An 18,848-nucleotide genomic window follows, 5' to 3' on the forward strand; every position below is an offset into this window, starting at 1 on the left:
TGAGTTTCCAAATACAAACAAAGATGATAAGCAGAAATTTTATATGATTTTGGTACAGCGAAAAAAATATTTGAAAAGGACATTTTATTCCCTTCAGGTTCCCTACTGCTGACATCCAAAGAGTCTGTACTGTCGGACCATCGTCTCCATACCAACACAGGTAGCGTTGTATTTCTCAATTTTGCATTCAGCTTCTGTGGGCCAGTACTCGATCCAGGTTTTCTCAGCCAGTACATACTGATACCTGAGGAGAGCAAAGTGAAAAACACACTGGGTCGTCATGTGGCCGACTATCTGTAACACGTTGAAATGACTCAAATAGGAATGACCAAAAAACAAATGTCATCACCATGTGTAAATGTTTAAATGCTGAAAATCCACACATACACAGACACAACAAACTCACGATTGGCTCTGTTGATCTCTGTAAATATCTTTGGATGCACCCATGATAAGGTAGGTTTTCCCCGTTCTCAGACCTAAAGCTGTTCTGCAGTGCCGGTAACTGAGGAATGTGCGCTGTTTTCCTTGAGGACCCACATCATTATTTCCTGTGATTTAAGTATAGGAGAAGACGGAGACAGGCTTAAAGGGAAACCATGGAAAACCACACTTGCTGCTTGTGTTTCCTGCCCAACTGTTCTGAGATCTCAGCAATGACTTTGGTGAATACAATCATAAGTGATGGATGTTGTAATGAACCGTAATCTTCCTTGAAGCATATTTAGATGCACATCGACAAGCACATCTTAGAAACATCAGAAACATTACACACATTCCCAGTCAAATCACGGCTAAGATTTTTTCTGTCACCTGTGGGGAGATCTGAAGCGCCCGTTCAATTCAGAGAGGAAAAGAAATGTGATGAGTCAGCTTTGAGGTGTTTTAGGGAAAGCATCTGGGGAAAGCAAAGTCTTGGGAGTTCAAGGTTGAAATGAAATAAATACCCACCTTCTTTGATGACTTCCAGGACCCGCGCTGTGTAAATGTCAGTGGACAAGCCATCTGTAAACTCTTGCAGTCTCACTTTGTACACTGGGGACACACAAGTTGAGAATCAAGAGGTATCGAAGAGGAAGGTGAGATTTGCCTTCCAATATCAGCTGTTTTCAACAAAGAAGTTGAGGAAAGCTTCTGTGTGCCAGTTGGATTGATGGCAGCATTCACAGTGCTAAAAGGACTTAAGGTCTATGGCAGAGTTTTGATATTAGGTAGGAGAGGTATTTTGTCCTGGTTTAACAGGATCCTGGTATGGAACCAGTTCATTTTGACACATCTCATAGGAGATTTGTAGCTTTGCCTGGAGGATGGCAGCCAAGGCTGAGAATTATATGTACCTTTTCTGGTCTTAAGGGGAGAAACAGCATCAAGAGATACAAAAGTGATTAAATTAGTGGGCTGTGCAGGCCGATGTCGAGGCTGAGGATACGGCTAAAGCGACCAGTTCATCGGTTAAAAGAAGGGATAAGACCAGAGAGAAAAACCTGCTTTCCACGTTCATTAAGATAATCAAGGAACCTGTCTCCTGGATATTTGCAACCTTAGCACATACACAAACAAACTCTTACCATAATCTATTTTGCTCTTCACTAGCGTCTCACAGGCCTTAGCTGTGCGCTCATCATCGCTGACGTTGCCCTTCTTCTGCATGCTGCAGTTCTCTGGAAGTACACAAGAGTAAACATGCACCTGAGGACATGATTAAATGCAGAAGCATATGTGGATGCGTGTGTGTGTGTGTGTGTGTGTGTGTGTGTGTGTGTGTGTGTGTGTGTGTGCACGTGTGTGGGTGAACTGATGGGTGAAATCAACTATATCTAAGTCACAATTTAATTACTGTATGTCAGTGACTTATTTTTCAGCTCAGCCTGCAGCTCTCATCCCTCAGGATCCTGCAGATGCTTTTTGCCTCTGACAGAAAGTTCTGACAATAACATTACAGTCAATTATGCTGCGTGACCGTCTCCTTCACCAGAGCCAGACAGGCAAACAACCACATACAAGCGCAATCCCCAGATCTATACCAATATATGGTTTAGAGTTTCAGATGTAAGCTCATCAGTGACACATCATCCCGTTCACCTTCAGCACATGTGCATTCATCATTTCTACAGAGCCGCAGCAGCTGCCCAGCTGTCCTCTCTGGATGGTAGAACTTTGTACAGCGTGTTTCTGCAAAAAGACAGAATAGATATTGGCAAAGTATTTTGTTGGGATTGTAGCACATTTGAAAATATACATTGTGTGTCTGGAAAATGTAAGAAGGCCTCGTTATCCACACTGCCATATTCACTGAAATCTACTGGTAAAAAAATAATTCTCCTTTGAGCTCAAAAGTGGCAAACAACTTGGTGTGTGTGTGTGTGTGTGTGTGTGTGTGTGTGTCACAGACAGAGGCAGCGTACAGCATGTCTCACCGTTACTGTATTGACGGTTGTGCTCATAGACGGACACAGCAGCTGGCTGTAAGACGCCCACTTTCAGCTTCTGGTGGATCCTGAACGTGATCTCTTCCGGTCGTGTGTGAGAAACCTGTGGAGGGATGGAAAGCAAAGGTGAGACATAGATGAAGAAAGAACAAAGCAGAGAGAAAGTATCAAGGCGGGAAACGATGACTTACCGTATCCAGGTAGATGATGAGGGAACCTCTTTCTGACTCAGCAGTGTTTATGTTATATTTTGAAATAGTGCGGGCACGTCCTTTGGACAGCTACACACACACACACACACACACACACACACACACACACACACACACACACACAGTTTGTATGCTTGTCCAAACATTAAAACACATCTTTGAGCGTTTGTGTGTGTGTGTGTGTGTGTGTGTGTGTCTCTTACTAAGCTCAGGTCATTTGTGTTAACAGTGAAGCCAGTTAACAAGCCGATATCCAGCACCGACATGGTTGCATCGCGCTCCCTGTCCTTAAACCTGCACAGACAGTGGGCAGGATAATCAAAATGAGTAAGAAATGCCAGTTTTCATATTAAAAAGCATGACTGCTCAATCAGTTGACAAAAGAATCATTTTGTGGTTACTTCTTTCGTCCAACTGCTGTTTCCAACTCCTTAAAGCGCTCAGAAAAATGTGTGATTGAATCAAAAGCCCCAGACCAGCTACCAAATGGTTTGTTACTCCCTGATATGTTCAAACGTGCAAACAAATGTTGAAAATAAGTGATCACAATAACATTTGTTGTCTTTGAGGAAGGAGAAATGAAGTGATTGCAGACACCAAAAAAAGTGATGAGAAAATCAGAGACACGGGTTACAAACACAATGGTGACACTGAAAAAACAACAGCAGAACAGTACGAGTTTGTTGGTAAGACGTCTTCAATGTACTCACAAGACCTCTATTCTCATCTTGTATATCTTCTCATCCTCATCCAGTTTCTCTGGAGGAACGAGACATGAGACATGAGAAAATGAGATCTTTTATTATAAAAAAAATGGACCAAACAATCAAACAAACAGATAAAATGACCACAAATGAAGACAAACAACCTGGCAGGAGCTGCACTGACAAGTTGAACTTCTGACAGTCACTTTCCTTTTCTTGAGGCAGAGCGTAATACAGCGACACCATCTGTCACACGGATGAAAGTGCATCTTAATATGTGATATAATAATAGGAATCTGTCTCAATAATATTGTCCACACAAGGTTAAAAAAAAACCCTTTTGGTTTCATTTGAGATTCAAAAAGGCGACAAAAATTAATATATAAAATATGTTACTTACTGTCACTGTTGCTTCTCCTTTGCCTGTGGCAGTCACTCTCACGTTGTGGTTTATATCTTTGATCTGTGGGAGTAAAAATGAAATAAAAATAACAGGAATGATGATATTAATGAGCCACTGTGTGTGTGTGTGTGTGTGTGTGTGTGTGTGTGTGTGTGTGTGTGTGTGTGTGTGTGTGTGTGTTCTCTCACTTTCGATGTTCTTGTGGCGAAGTGGTTGTCGCTGTTGAAGTTGTACTTCTCAGGCTTTGACCTGCCTGGCAACAAGATGTCCACATTGAGATTATACTCTGGTTCTTTAGGGCTGACCCAGAACTCAGCTACAGCCTGGTACACCATGAGGGTAGCCTGGGGGGGGGGACAAGAGAAAACGGTTTGAGGCCAGACTACCGAAAAAAAAAAAAAAACAAGCTAGAAGGAGCTAGAGAAAGAGAATAAGAGGTGTGTGTTACCTGAGTTGATCCATAGCCTGCACTGTCTCTCTGCTGCCGGTTGAACCATCTCACAATAGGTCTGGCTTCTTCAAAGGCCTTGATTAACAAGAGGCAAAGTTTTTTTTTTTTTTTTAATCATCAGCGTGAAAATACACAAAAATGTGTTATTGCTGTTTTAGCACAGAAATACCATTTCCATAATTAATGGTCATACTCCATGCCAGTTTCTAAGGCACACCTTGTATTACTGGACCTATTTTTCCTATTGCGGCACAATATTTGCCAAATACAAGCAATATACAACAAAAACATGATGTCGGCCTTTAACAAATACAGTATGGAAATGGTTTTCTCTCTAATGGATTACTTCACTCAAATGGTCTTTGCAGTCGGGAAAATGCCCGTCTTCACCAGCCGTCTATCCTTCAGCATGGTGCCATGAAAGATGACTGGCCTGTCAGTGACACATACATACAGATAAGTGGGACATGCTCACCGTGACCTTGACCAGAGCCAGAAGAGCGTAAGCTGTGGCCTCCAGCGTGTAAACACGTCCCATAGGTGCCTGCCAGTGGGACATATCTAAGAAAAGCACAGACAAGTTTTTGTTTTACTGTACTGCACTTGTGACAAGCCAGGATGTGCTGCAGTGGACACACAGGACTATTTCTAATTATAATATCTATGAATCTATATTCATCAATGTTCTGTTTTTTGGATATGCTCATGAGCATTGTTGTGTGAAGAAACCTGGGGAAGCAAACTTGAAGAGGATCTCCAGGTTCAGTTTGTTTTCATTGGCCAGTGCATATGATGTCATGGCAACAGCATATGGGTTAGTGAGGGTGGGCAGACGCTTCTCCAGGTAGGCCACTGCTTTGTCTATACTGGCTGGAAGACTCTGGACAGACAGAAAAGAAAGGAAGGATGATGTAGGGAGAACACATGGATATCTGGGATTTCACAACAAAATCATAAAGATTACAGTAATATTATCTACTGGAAGTGCTGGGGCCTATCCCAGTATGTACTGGTAGAGAGGCAGGGTGCAAAATGGACAAATCACCAGTCTATCACAGGGCTAACCCTGTATTAACAGTTAAATTCACTCTGATTTAGAGTGACCACATTCAGTAAGGTGAGAAAATAATACTACATGAATCTGATGAAGTGGAAAATCACTGCAGCAACAGTTAATACAGGAGGGGTACTCTGGTCTTAGACCTATTAGTCCCTTCTCTCACCTCCTGTGCCATACCAGTTACTACTGGGGTGCAGGGTTGGTAAATGAAGAAATAAAAGAGGTGAAGAGATGACGTACTCACATTAACAGTGGCAGCACATAATGGGCGTGACTCCTGCATAGCTATGAGGCAGAAGGCCGTCATGGAGGCATCTGAATCTATGCCTTGCACGTCACCCTGCACATGCACGCACACACACGTGAGTCCAATCATTATCGTTACTACAATCAGAATTAAACATCAGTTTACTCATAGATGACAGCCAGTGACATGTAATTTTGATACAGTCTTTTGTTTAACATCAAGTTGAAGACGCTGTTATTGGAATCAGTGCACGCACAATCATGTCTCTGTGGTACACCCTTCCAACTTCTTTAAACGGGCCGCCAGGATGTTGTGTTCTGAGAATCAGAAACCTGACAGCGTCACAGATGACGTTGCTTGGCACTGCCACCAGATTGTTGGCCATAGCAAACACCTTGACAACATAAGCTGTCAGCCTTAGAGAGGAGAGGAGAGGAGAGGAGAGGAGAGGAGAGGAGAGGAGTAATGGCTTTCATTTATTTTCACATGAAATACACTCATCCTCACATAGCCAGAATCTAAAAGAAAGGAGGATGTGCCAGCATTTATGTATGAGTTCATGCATGTTTGCAGGCCTCACCAGGTGCTGCTTTGCTGTTCAAGGTGCATAGCGAAAGACCCGTCCCTTTTACGGTAAACAAGCTCATTCAGGAAACCTACATAAAACAGACATACAACCTTTTTACTGACTGCCATTCGACTCCGTACTCAATCTTATCCATTGAAAGCCCATTTGAGCGACACCTTAGCTCAACCAAAGTGTGTTTTTTATGTCACTTCTGCAAAAGCTTCATATCTTACACACAGTGGCTATCGGTAAAATTTCTAGTATCTGGGCTCACAAATGCATTTGTGTGAGCTCACCGGTCTTGATGTGTTGGAGGGCGTCTTTACGTATGTCAATGTCAGGAAGTTGCCACTGGTTGGTTTTGTCCAAATAGGTGGTTGCAATGACAGACAGAGTCATGTGGATCATATTCTCCTCTCCACAGCCTGAGGGCTGGTAGATTAGACTATGCATTGATTCTCCATTGATTTCATTCTTCAGCTTGTTTGCTTGCTCTCTTCCTGCAAACATTTCCACAACAAATGAGGTCATAATTTGCCACAAACAACAGTAACAATTTACATTAATGCAGAACTAATTATACAGGTGCTTCACCACAGATGTTTACGCCGTAAACATCTCACCTGTCACAGAGATCTGTGTGCTGGTTGGCGTGTTTGGAAGATAATCTTTCGGAACAATTCCACTGTTAATGATTTCTACCTGTTTACCATCTGAAAGGTTGGAAGAGTTTGAAAGTTTTGGGGTTAATTCACAAATAATAAACAGACACAGTTTTTGGTAATGCTTCTATGTAATTAACAGCCAGTAAGTTAAAATCTTGAAAAAGATGAGTAAGTTAATGTGTTTTGTCCACACTACAGCTGCTTAACGAGTAGACTCACCTACACCTATTTTTGCTGGGTCAAGAGTTACAGTCAGAGGAGATTTCATCAGGACGCCTTCAGGCTGCAAAAACAACAGTTAGGACAAACATCAGGAATCATAACTGTTTTCAGGTGAGCTTTGTCCACTTTAAAATGAGGGGAAATTTACATAAACCAATCAAATCCATTGACTGTATGTCTCAAAAGTGTGTTTGGCTTAGTGAATACAGAGAGATGCAGGGCGGAGATGTCTTTCTGTATTTTGATGGCTGCACATAGTTAATATACAGAATGAGGCTTTCATACATTTTCACGTGATTGTGGACAATGGAGAAAAAGCTCTAAACTGAGTACATGGAGTGTAAATCTCTTACCACCACCCGCAGCATCTTCATGATTCCATCACTGAGAAACGAGTCTTTAACTGCTGCTTTGACCTCAATGCGGTATAGTCCTTCCCTCGTGGGAATGACGACGAAGGGTACAGATCGTGTTGTTTGCCGCCCGATTTTAACCTGCTGCCGATATTTCCCACGCTTAGAAGCTGCACTGCACACATGTGCCTCCTCAATCAGATCCACAAGCACCTTGAAAACAGGACAAAGATGGAGAAAGAGACTGAGGTATGTGTAGGTGATCAAAGATGAAGACCCCCCCCCACCCACCAAACTCCAATCCTAAACCTAACCAATGTATGTTTGTTGCCAAAGCCTAACCAAACAGTGACCATTTCAGTGATCAAGTGTTTTTTTTATTAAACACTTATTACGTTTATTATTCTCACTAAGTTTTATTTTGAAAGTCTAAATGTACATTTCACATTTATTATTGCTAACTTGACTGCAGATAGTTGGAAGTGTACGGTCACTGACAGCATCCGTATATGATGAGTTGGGGGTCAGCCCAGTGTGTCTAAGTTAGTTTGTGGGGAACGAGCTCAAAGTGATGAAAAGTGCCAATGTCAAGAGTCACTACAGCTTGAAACGCAACAGTTATAGTCATCACATGAGAGATTAGTGTGAAACGTGCTCAGTAATTTAGTATGGCCCTCGAAGAACGTTGTAAAAATTGAAATGGCACTTGATAGGAAGACGGCTCTCCACCCCTGGTTTAGTTGAATGACCCAGACTTACGGTGGCAGGATCAGGGCTGTAGTTGTAGAGGACTGCTTTAACTTCTATCTGCTCCCCTCGGACAGCAGAGTAAGGCAGCCTGAGATCAATGAAGAACTCCTTCCGGACAATCACCTCTAATGGTTCGGCCACACAGATACCTTAAAGAAAAGAAGAAACACACAAACAAGGCATGAAACATAGCAAAGAAAAAAGGGGCAGCTGAGTGAAGGACAGACCAAAGAAAACACATTATAGTCACTGAATCGTCACCGTGAGTTCTGGACAGACTGATGCCAGTGAACTGCCAAGTTGTGATTGAGTCTTGCAAAGGAATATCTCTCTGTACTGATGTGGTGTCACTGAAACATAGAAAAATGTTAACACCTTGAGAGCCAACAGGCAAGTTTTCAGTGTGTGCATGTTTCTATTGACTTACCAGTTCGGTTTTCCCTCGGGGCAAGGAGGAAGTTTGATATCTGACCACAGCCAACTTTCAGGGAACTTGGTCCGAGAAACAATTTCATTGGTGTCCATGTAACTGTCATCCTCCTCACCTTGAGTGTCATTAAAAAGGTTATTATTTTTCAGTTGGAGGCGATGATAGAATGGTTTTCTAACTACCAGCATGACCATGTATAGCAACGACTCAGGGCTTCCCCTCATCCCTTCATCCCCATCTCTTACTGCGAGCCAGTTGGAGACTGTCCTTCTTCCTGTCTGCACGCTGGCTTTCCATCTCCCTGCAGCAGTGCAGGAAGGCTTCAACGCAGGCCGCACCGTCCACGATGTACTCGCTGCGCCTCTCACAGCCGTATGATAAAGGGATCTCCCTTATGCCATCCAAACAACAGTCACGTTGCAGTTGGTCTTCATATTGACCCGCTGGAAAGAAAGATGGTTATAGAGGAGAGACAGAGAGGAGAAAGTATGGAGTACAAGCAGTCTTGTCAGATTGGCCTGAGCAGTAGCTTAATCAGAGGCTAAAACCTGCTAAATTGCTAACAAGTAGCCCAATTTTGAATGTGCATTTAGGATAAGGTTATTACAGGCCTGAAGGGGCTACAAATGAGATATTGTGTCCTGTGAATGAGACATTATGTAGTATGGGGGAAGTAAACTTAGGTTTTGGATGACATTGCCTGCAAAAAATGTTTTTTTCACCTTTCCTCTCAGGGCCTTTTGGGTTATATATACATAGAAAAACAAAAATAATCTGTCCTATGGACTCCGATCTTCCGTTTTGTCAGTAGAACTGGGCAAACTCAAAACAACAGATCAGGCAAAATAAGTTTTCAGAAAATGTAAATGCATTAAATATTAAAAGCTTTCACTCAAATGAACAGATGTATGCTTTTCCAAGTCTTATCACAAATCGATGATAATATGAAAGTTTCAACTTTGGAAAAAGGAAAATCATTGAAAAAAAAAATGGAAAGACATAAGAAACCCACCAAAGGACAAGAAAGGAGGAAGCGCTCTCTCATAGAATAACTGCAGCAGTGTGAAGAGAGAGACTGTAAAAAGAGTTTGAGCTCACTTTCTGGAAAGGTTGGAAAGGCAACAATACAAGATGTTCAACAACAAACATTGTGGAGATCCTGAACTGTGTGGCAGAAGATGACTGAATACATGGTTATTGAGCAGTTTAGAGCTGTGGTTCTTACCTAAGCTGGTTGTGGCATCCATCGCAGCAGTGCTTCGTTTCCTCCTGCTGGGGGCTTGACATCTCAATTCTAGAAACCCAACAGAGACTGGATATGTAACAGAAGCCACAAAGTCTGGACTTGGATTTGATTGTTGCAGGATATAATTCATGTTCAAAGGTGAATGCTGTGGTGCTCATAGCATTAAATGTACCTTTAGAAAAATAAACAGTGAACTGACCCTTTAAGATCTACTATAGTACTTAAACCTGCAATGACTGATATTTCGGCCACTTGAGGGCAGAGTAAACACGATGCCGCCATATTGGCACCTCTGGATATGGTTAAGTTGTCAGCAGCTGTCAGGTCAGATAATTATGTACATAATATACAGTATATGAGTCACAGGTAGTCCATGAGTACCAGAATAAATATAAGTTACATCATTTGCCCAACTTTGGATTTTCTTGTTCCAAACAATGGGACATTTGGAGGGAGTGAGATCTGTGGTAGGATGGAAGGACTGAGACTGGAGACTGAATTAGCGTCACCTTGTCTATAGGGAGTCCCAGAAGCTGTGTTGGACTCAAACAACAGCCCTGCATCATAGAACACACCCATACTGTCCTTCCCTCCACCTGCTGTGCAGCCTGTGTCATATGTGTCCACCATGTCCCACACCTGAGCAGGAGAGAAGTCGTGGACACACAGAAATACAAGGAGACAAGGCGCAGAGTTATGCCACATGTGAAGGAAGAGCATGTGATCCATTAATCCCGGGGTCTGCGGTGCAATCCTCAGCTCCCCCACAAGTTGAAGCGTTCCTGAGCAACACACTGAATCCTAAACTGTGCCTTAGATTTTTAAGTCCGCTGCCATTGGTGTGTATAAGCATGGGTGAATAAGAGGCAAACTTTTAAACAGGTTTGAACTAAAGCATGAAAGAAATGCAGTACATTTAAGTTAAATGGCATATCTGATATGACTTTAGGAACATTTACTTATGCAAAGCATCTGCTGCAGGACAAACCTACTCTGGCCATTGTTCAAAACAAAGGCTAACACACTTGCACACAGTGTGCGTTTTAGAGTGTATTAATCTGCACTTGTGAAATACTCATAACCCTTTGAAATGTTTTCAAAGATAAATGTGAAATAAAGAAACTGCCTTTTTCTGGCTGAGGCGGTGCTTGTTGTTCAGGAGGAAGACGCCTTTGTCAACTGCTACCAGTCCCACCGTGGCCCCTGGATCTCCTGTGACCCTCAGGCGAAACATCTTGCGAGGCTCATAGGATGAAGCAGGTATCAATGATTCCAGCTTCAACTAAAGGAGGAGGCATACTTTGTGAAAAATATAAAAACTTTATCCCCTTGTGTTGGGGTGTATTGTTTGCCCACTTAAACTCTGCAACATCAGTGTTGTGTGTCTCACCGAGCCCATGCAGGAGTCCTTGACATCCACCCAAACAGAGTCTGACACCACTTCATTGTTACTTGTATGGTAGTAGGCTATGAGGCGGAACGATGGCAGCATATATTTGGTAATGGTGAATATCATGGATATCAGCACTTGACCTTTCGTCGTGTAACGGGCATATTTCACCAGCTGACCTCTGCTCAGGACCTGGGGGACACAGATTCGAACATCAGGTCTTATCTGACATGCATGCAAACTGTACTTCACAGTTTGAGGAGAGGAACAAGAACACTCAAGCGTGTGCACAAACACACACATAAACAGGTGTAAAACATCTCTCACCAGGCATGTGATGTCATTTTGTGTATCTTGCTGCCCGTGGAGATGGAGGTTGATTTTCAGGTTTTCTCCTAATGTGGCCTCAGCTGTATCCACACCTGCAATTACAACCTCCCAATTAGCAAAATTAGTGATAGACATAAAAAAAAAAAATCTTGTATGGTATTTTGAAAGCACTGCCACTACCACCACCATCACTAACTATCTGATATTATTTCAGCATGTACCGATGTGGATGTAACTGTTGCTGCTCGTTCTATATGGGAGAGCTGTCATGTTGGCTGATGCTTGCCTTTCAGCTGAAATACGAGGAGCATTGGTCTTTGCCTACAATTAAACAAACAGGGAAGCAAATATATACACAGTTACATAAAGTGATGCACATGAGAAGTTGCTATTCATGGCCGAGGTTGACTGTGCCCATACACACATACACACACACACACACACACACACACACACACACACACAAGGTATCTTTCAAACACTTGTTTCTGTGTCTCTGTGTCTGCACTCCCCTATTACCAGGTAAGCTTATCTCAGCATCTTTCAATGAGACCCTATGTCCAGGACAGTGTGTGTTATGCAGCCTCACAAAGCTTAAAGGTGAGCCTCAGCTCGCGACAGCACATCTGTCTTTGATAGCTAACCTCATAACAGGGGCCAAAACATCTCCATTCCTCAGGTGGAAATCAAACGGAGCCCAACTGGGGTTTTCAGGCATTTAGCAGCGTAGGCCATACTAATAATCCCCACAATCCAGTGAGAGAGACGCTGCTCAGTGATGGCTATGATGCCTATGACACAAACAGCTGATTGGAAAAGGCTCTACTGAGCTGCAGTAGTCAGAATGTATTTCTTGGGCTGCTGCAGCCATTGCCTTCATTTGTGTTAAAAATACAAACATAAATGAACACAGTTTGGCAATTCTCAACACTTACTGTGACGATCAGTGGATTAGAACTTTCCGCTGTGTTGATGGAAAGCCTTGCCATGCCATTGGCTGAAGTGCGGCCTTGCACGTCACCTGGATTCACCACCACTTGAACGCCTTGTGCTGGAGTGCCATCAGGATTCAAAACTTCAACCTTCAGCACACACACATACATACATATTTCCCACGTGATTGGTTGGGATCGGTGAATTTCAGAAGTGATGAATTATGCATCTGAAAGAATTTAACCTTCCTTTCATGTCAAATACGTGTAAGTTTACACTTTACCGCAACATCAAAAGACATTCCTGGCTTGAAATATCTGGATGTTCTCTTGAAGAGGATGGTGTAAGGAGAAGTGACAATCTTGATCCCTCTTAACTCAGCCTCCACCATTTCACTACCTGTGCACATGCACACAAACTGATCATCTCATGCAAGTATTTTCACTTCTCTTCCCTCTGGTCTTGTTCAACTAATGGAACTAAAAAGAAACAGTTAATTGCAGAAATTAAACAGCTTATAAACTCTGTTTGGATAAGACGTCTTTGCCTTCTTTTCTTGTTCGTTGCTCCAGCTGATTAAGTATTTCCAAAGACACTGGACTCACACACATGCATGCACATATAAAAGTCCATTAGATGATATATTTTTAGTAGCCTATACTTAAATGAATGTTTGAAACACATTATTTTTAGCGCTAAATTTCAGTGACAACAAAATACATAAAAAATTTGTGTAATCCCTCTATGGCTCATGTGAGGCCTTACATTAGTAGTACCATTGAAGGCATTAATGTTACATACTAAGCAAACACACACACACACACACACACACACACACACACACACACACACACACACATTCCCTATTACTTACCACTCTCCGTCAGCACACCGACAGCTACAAATATGGAACTCCCCACCAGGTCGACGATGTTAGGGAAGGTCTGCATGATGTGCTCTCTCTTCAGTTTTACCTCTCCAGTACCACTTGAGATCTAATGTGACATATTTTTAAAATGCTTTACTAAATTAACTGTTAGATTGTGGACCACTGATTAAAGATCAAGCTGAGGTTTGTGCTTGTCTTTGCATGTGTTGTAATTAGAGTTGAGACTGATCTAAACCAATATTGGTATCAGGTGCTGATACTGGCGCGCTTCACTTATTGGATATCTCACTGATGACACTGACCCACAAACTGATTAAGATTCCATAGCCTACCTACAGTTAACTTATTTGTTAGGCTTCATGATAGTGTAGATATTTATTTCTCTACACAGTTTTTGCAGTTCTTCATTTCAAATTGGATTTGATTTGGTTTTTACAAAACATTGAAGGACTCGCCATAGATATCACCATAGAAGAGAGAAAATGCATCAAAGATGAAATGACTGATCAACTGACTGCTAAAAGGACAGTGATGGAGCAAATGTGTGACTAGGCACTAACCTGCACTCTCTGAAGAGAGCTGGGAAGACTCCTTTTATTGCGTTCATGCATAACCCCAAATACCGCGTAGGCTGACCCATCCACCTCTTCCCCAAACAGATACCTAAAACCACAAGCTATGTCGTTGTTTATGTCACAATAAGCTTAAGCAGAGGTTACAAAATCGTGCATCGTTCAAATGTAACCACAAAAAAAAAACACCCTGACATCTAAACAGAAAGAAACCCCCCAAAAGTCCCTCTGCTTCATCAAATTACCGATCAAACCTGATCTGTGGATCCACAAAACAAAAGCTTTCACATACGTAGCTTTGATGTCGACCTTGAGCTCTTGACTGTCCACGTAGAAGAAGGGGCTCTCAAGCGTCAGCTTCACCTCAAAGCTGGGAAGTACTAAAAAAAAATAAAATTCATTCTACTGTGCGTCCAGTCAGGTAGAAGATACCAGTGCAATCTGTTTCTAACAGGTTAAGAGGTGAACAGGTAAAGATGACCTCTGCTCTGTCTCACCGTATTCTTTGACCTCGAACTCTGCACTGAAGTTCTGCTGTGGTTTGTTGTGGAACCTCGCCACCACCTTCCACAGTCCGAGACTACACACACACACACACACACACACACACACACACACGCAAGTATGTCTTACAAAGATACTACTCACACTTGGTGATGCCGACTTTTCCTCCAGCACCACCATGCTGATGTTGGTGGGTATAGAATGAAATGACTCAATCAACTATTGGATGGATTGCAATGTTATTTAGAAAACACATTCATGTCCTCCTCAGCATGAAGTAACAAGCTTGGTGAACCCATGGCTTTCCATCCATCATCATCATCAGCTTTCTTCATTACTTTTGGACTTTTGACATTTCCATCAGCCTCATCTGTACTTTGTTTTTAGTGCTAACTAGTAAATGTTAGTTTGCAAAGAGGCTAAAGCAAGATGTGAAGTTAACATTACACCTGCTAAATATGTTAGCATTGTCACTGTTAGCATGTTAGCGTGCTGAGCCTCATAGAGCCGCTAGCGTGGCTGTGGACTCTTAGTGTTGTTAATGCAATACAAGTGAATTCACCTATGTATGTAAAAAAGAGAAATTCACAACTTTACAAAAGTGTATAAAGCTTTAATAAATACTTACCTGACAATTTCAGCAAGTTTGTAATCTCCAGAGTGCATCCCTGACTTCAGAGACACTGGATCAAGTGGTAAAATGATACCTTCGGGGGTCTAAAATAAGGTACAGTTCAACAAAAGTTAACAGTAAATCTCGCCACTTTGCAAATTCATTCATTAATTTCATGCTACATTTTTAACACTTTTGACACTTTTGCTACGTAGCTATTTTCCTGGGCTTCCTGATAAGGCAGAAGCTGCGTTCATCTGATCAGCTTAACTAGAGGGAGAAATGCATATCCCTGCAGTGAGTGGTGGTCAGATGTTTCTAGATATTAACATGAAATCTAACGTAGAAAGAAGCTTCAGTGAAGGTGTTCTTAGCTTTGCAACAGCATGGCTCTCAGGATGACAATCAGTGTTGCCAGACTGGACTGACATAAAGTGGCCCAATCAGAGCCAAGAAGCCACCCAATGGAAACAAAAAGTTTTTAATTCTACTAAATAGTGATAAACAACAAGAGTCCTAAAAGAGGGACTGTGAGGAGGACATTTGTGGTTTGGAGAAATGTTCATATGTCCTTGACTTTTGATTTGGCACCATCATCTGGTCACAATTTTGTTTCATTTTAAACACTAGCAGCAAATCGCATGCAAATTAGCATTAAGCTCAAAGCACCGCTAAGTGCAGTATCACAGAGCTGCTGGCATGGCTGTGGACTCCTAGTCTGGTTGTAATTATGATATTTTAAAAGCATGGAGACAAAGGTGAAAGCATTGAATTTATCTAAAAATTGTGTTCTACATCATAACATTCATGTCCGTTCTTAAAGATGAAAACATGATACCACAATGTCAATGGCGATAGAAGCATCAGCTCGGGTTTCATTATCTCTCTCCACGGGCTCCATGCGAGGCGTCACTGCGAACATCCTGTAATGAACTGAAAGAAAGACATTATTTTTCCTGTTAAGGGTTGAAGGAGGGTGATCTGATCCAGTCAAGTGGTTGTACAATACTGCCATTCACTCAGGACATAAAAATACCACCATCAATCAGTTTAATTCTCTCTTCAGTGCCACACTTAACACTCCAAATGACTTATATGGCTTATATAAATACAAGGCATGCTACATGTATGTACATTATACATATAAAAGATTCAACTGAAAATAGGAATCTGGACAGAAGTATTTTAACAAAGGTAGGTGTTGTGCTTCCATGCAGGAACACTGGGCACACCTTTGCTGTTGGGGGTGTAGAGGGTTTTGTCGGTCTGGATGTAGATGTACCCGGACTGGAAGGACACTAAGACAGGCTTCTCCAGTTCTGCATCGGGGAACTGAGCTTTCAGGAACACATACTGGTTTATGTTGGGATCCTTACTGAAGTCACGGGCGGGGATCTGAAACCAGTATGTAGCGACACAAGCTGTGCGTGAGGAGCAGGACGAGGCATACGATGTGCATTTTGTGCTTTGGTAATAAAACCATATAACAGTAACATATAGTACAGGATTTCTACATTACCCTAATTTGCCCAAAGGTCTGGAATTTTGTTGCACTGCTGAGGGTCACAGATGTGGACGCCAGCCGTTTTGACTTGGTTGGATAGGACAATACGCTGATTTCGACCTTGATGTCATTAGCATCGGTGCAGTCTTGACACTCCACAAAGATGTTTTCTGGTGTTTCTACTCGCAACACATTGGGGGCTGACATCACCTTCCTGAAGAGCAGCAAAAGAGGAGAAATATAAAGAATTTAGTCACCGTACAGTAAGAGCTACATGTCGTTTAGGATCTACTGACTTACTGATAAGTATAATTACTGAGTTTATGTTGTTTTGCTCTTCTCAGTCGTTTGAGTGTGTTAAAGGTTTGATTTTGCACAGATAAGGATCTTCTGCTCCAATATCGACTTCACACATAATGAGTGATCTATTGTTTATCTTGACCAAAAGCCAATCCTGTTTCAGTAAAACGTGTCATCATGGTTATGGATTATGTTTGCTCTGTGTGACGTAATGCATCACTGTGCAAATTCAAAGCAAGATTTTGGTGAATTTACTGGCATCACTTAAAGGACCATTGCACCTTGATTTATGTTACAAAAATCTTTATGATTTCAAAACATTAGATACAACTGTCGTGTCCATTTAGACTGTGCAGGACAAACCTTTGCTTGAGGTGAGACGTTCAGTCAAAAAACCTTGAAAACGTGTTTCAAATCCAGTAAGTTCTTCGCTTCTACAAAGACGTCATTTCTCTTTCTCATTGCTTAAACCAACAAGAGACGAATGTATAAGGAATTATGTCCAATGAATTTGTTTCTTTCAACCATCATTAAGATTGACAACTCACTCAGTAGTGAAGTTAAATTTTCACTTCAGCCAACCGAACAGTATTCACCAAAGTATTCTTCCATGTTTTCTTCAGGTTTCTCTTGGACATCTTGGCTTGGGTTGGGTCGTGAACCATGCTGCAGACACTGCCTTTGGTATTGGGTTATACAAATAAACTACACAGAAAGAACTAACAGGAACTGTACTGTAAACAAACCGGAACCAGGGAACCAGAATAAGAAATGGAAATGGAAATCCACTGGCCATGCAAATGCTCTTCATGGCAACAGCAACCTCATATATAATATTTGTGCTGACTGCACAATACAGACATATCTTCTGGCATGGTGCAGCTGCATGCATGCAGGCAGCATAGACAGTTTCCTCTATCTGTCTCTTTCCTTTAACTTCCTCTGCCTCTTTCAGCAGACATTCAAGGAGCAGTGTGAAAAGCTAAAGCAGGTCTACTTACAATGGGGATGCATCAGCCAGAGAAGTCAGAGAGGAAAAGAGCAGTGAGGCCAACAGCCAGAGCTGAGTCAAGCACATTGTTCTGCCTGATCCCATATCTGCTACGACTGTAGACTCCTGCTCTGCAGCACTCTGCTTTTATACACTTTGCTCCCTCCTCCTGCACCTTTACTTTTCCCCACTGCTGTGACATCCGGTTAAAGTCAAGGAAACTAAACAACTAAAGTGAACTCTGCAGTCCTCTTTCAGAAAGGTGAACGGTTCCGGGAACTGGTTTGAATAAAATGTCAGCTGGACTGGAGGACCACATCAATCCCTCTGCTTTAATTGGCAAATTTCCTGTTTCCTTGCACACAATGTTTGGTATACCTTTTGATATCCAAAGCACAGTGGTTGGAACTTTTGTCACTATTTCAAAGTACTCTGTCTACATATACCAGCATATTGCATTGTGATCCACTCAAAACCAGACTGCCACACGCGAGGCACTTAATAGTGAAAAATCCAGCTAGGAAAACCTAAACTGTGCTTATCTTCTCCCTGATGTCTTTTGTCAGCTGCAAAACCTCGACTCACAGTTGAACTGGTATCACTGGGCTCAATGGACTGTGCCCTCTGCTGCCACACTTCGCTCAGATGACTGACTGACCACCACAGTGCCAGTGTTACACCACAGGGAACGAGACAGGAAGTAAACACACTTGTCCTGTAGCCAAGGTTTACAACATAGTTTATCCAAGAGAAAAAGTTATTTTTTTAAACCCTCGGCCTTATACAGCAGTTTGAGGGCATCTATTGCGCTGATCAAATCTCACCATCATACCATTCCTCACAGTCGGAGCTATTTACAGCACCTTTGTGCAGTATTTTTTTTCCCATATTACTTATAACACTTGTATAAGCAAACCACGCAGAAAAAGTAAGACATTTAGCAGGAGAAGATGAAAATGTCATTGCTTGAGGGACATTTGTGTGTCTAGCATGATGAAGGTTTACTTTAAGATACTCTCACATGACACTAGCTATTCAACTGACAGTAGAGACACAGAGTAGCATTTTCTGCCCACCACTAT

The 18,848-nt window shown here is 42.1% G+C and overlaps 1 protein-coding gene across 1 annotated transcript; it reads right to left on the bottom strand.

Annotated features, from left to right (window-relative positions):
- Positions 1-102: 102 nt before the first annotated feature.
- On the bottom strand, positions 103-17,864 carry LOC143318852 (complement C3-like). The gene is made up of 43 exons (XM_076727344.1): positions 17,777-17,864; positions 16,491-16,689; positions 16,204-16,366; positions 15,810-15,904; positions 14,987-15,075; positions 14,352-14,434; positions 14,147-14,234; positions 13,843-13,945; positions 13,268-13,388; positions 12,677-12,792; positions 12,396-12,542; positions 11,682-11,781; positions 11,458-11,552; positions 11,131-11,322; positions 10,867-11,022; positions 10,250-10,379; positions 9,720-9,788; positions 8,740-8,937; positions 8,492-8,609; positions 8,326-8,414; positions 8,074-8,213; positions 7,315-7,527; positions 6,959-7,022; positions 6,698-6,787; positions 6,371-6,574; positions 6,087-6,162; positions 5,763-5,922; positions 5,504-5,599; positions 4,929-5,079; positions 4,675-4,760; positions 4,197-4,274; positions 3,937-4,092; positions 3,746-3,808; positions 3,510-3,591; positions 3,352-3,400; positions 2,845-2,935; positions 2,621-2,710; positions 2,418-2,532; positions 2,083-2,172; positions 1,569-1,661; positions 952-1,035; positions 407-551; positions 103-244 (listed from the first exon to the last, which is right to left on the bottom strand). Exons 1-43 carry the CDS (start codon positions 17,851-17,853, stop codon positions 103-105), a joined length of 4,986 nt encoding a protein of 1,661 aa, XP_076583459.1. The 5' UTR covers positions 17,854-17,864.
- Between the last annotated feature and the right edge of the window lie 984 nt (positions 17,865-18,848).

This window comes from Chaetodon auriga, chromosome 4 (genome assembly GCF_051107435.1).
Source record: "Chaetodon auriga isolate fChaAug3 chromosome 4, fChaAug3.hap1, whole genome shotgun sequence".
In the NCBI taxonomy this organism is placed as follows: domain Eukaryota; kingdom Metazoa; phylum Chordata; class Actinopteri; order Chaetodontiformes; family Chaetodontidae; genus Chaetodon; species Chaetodon auriga.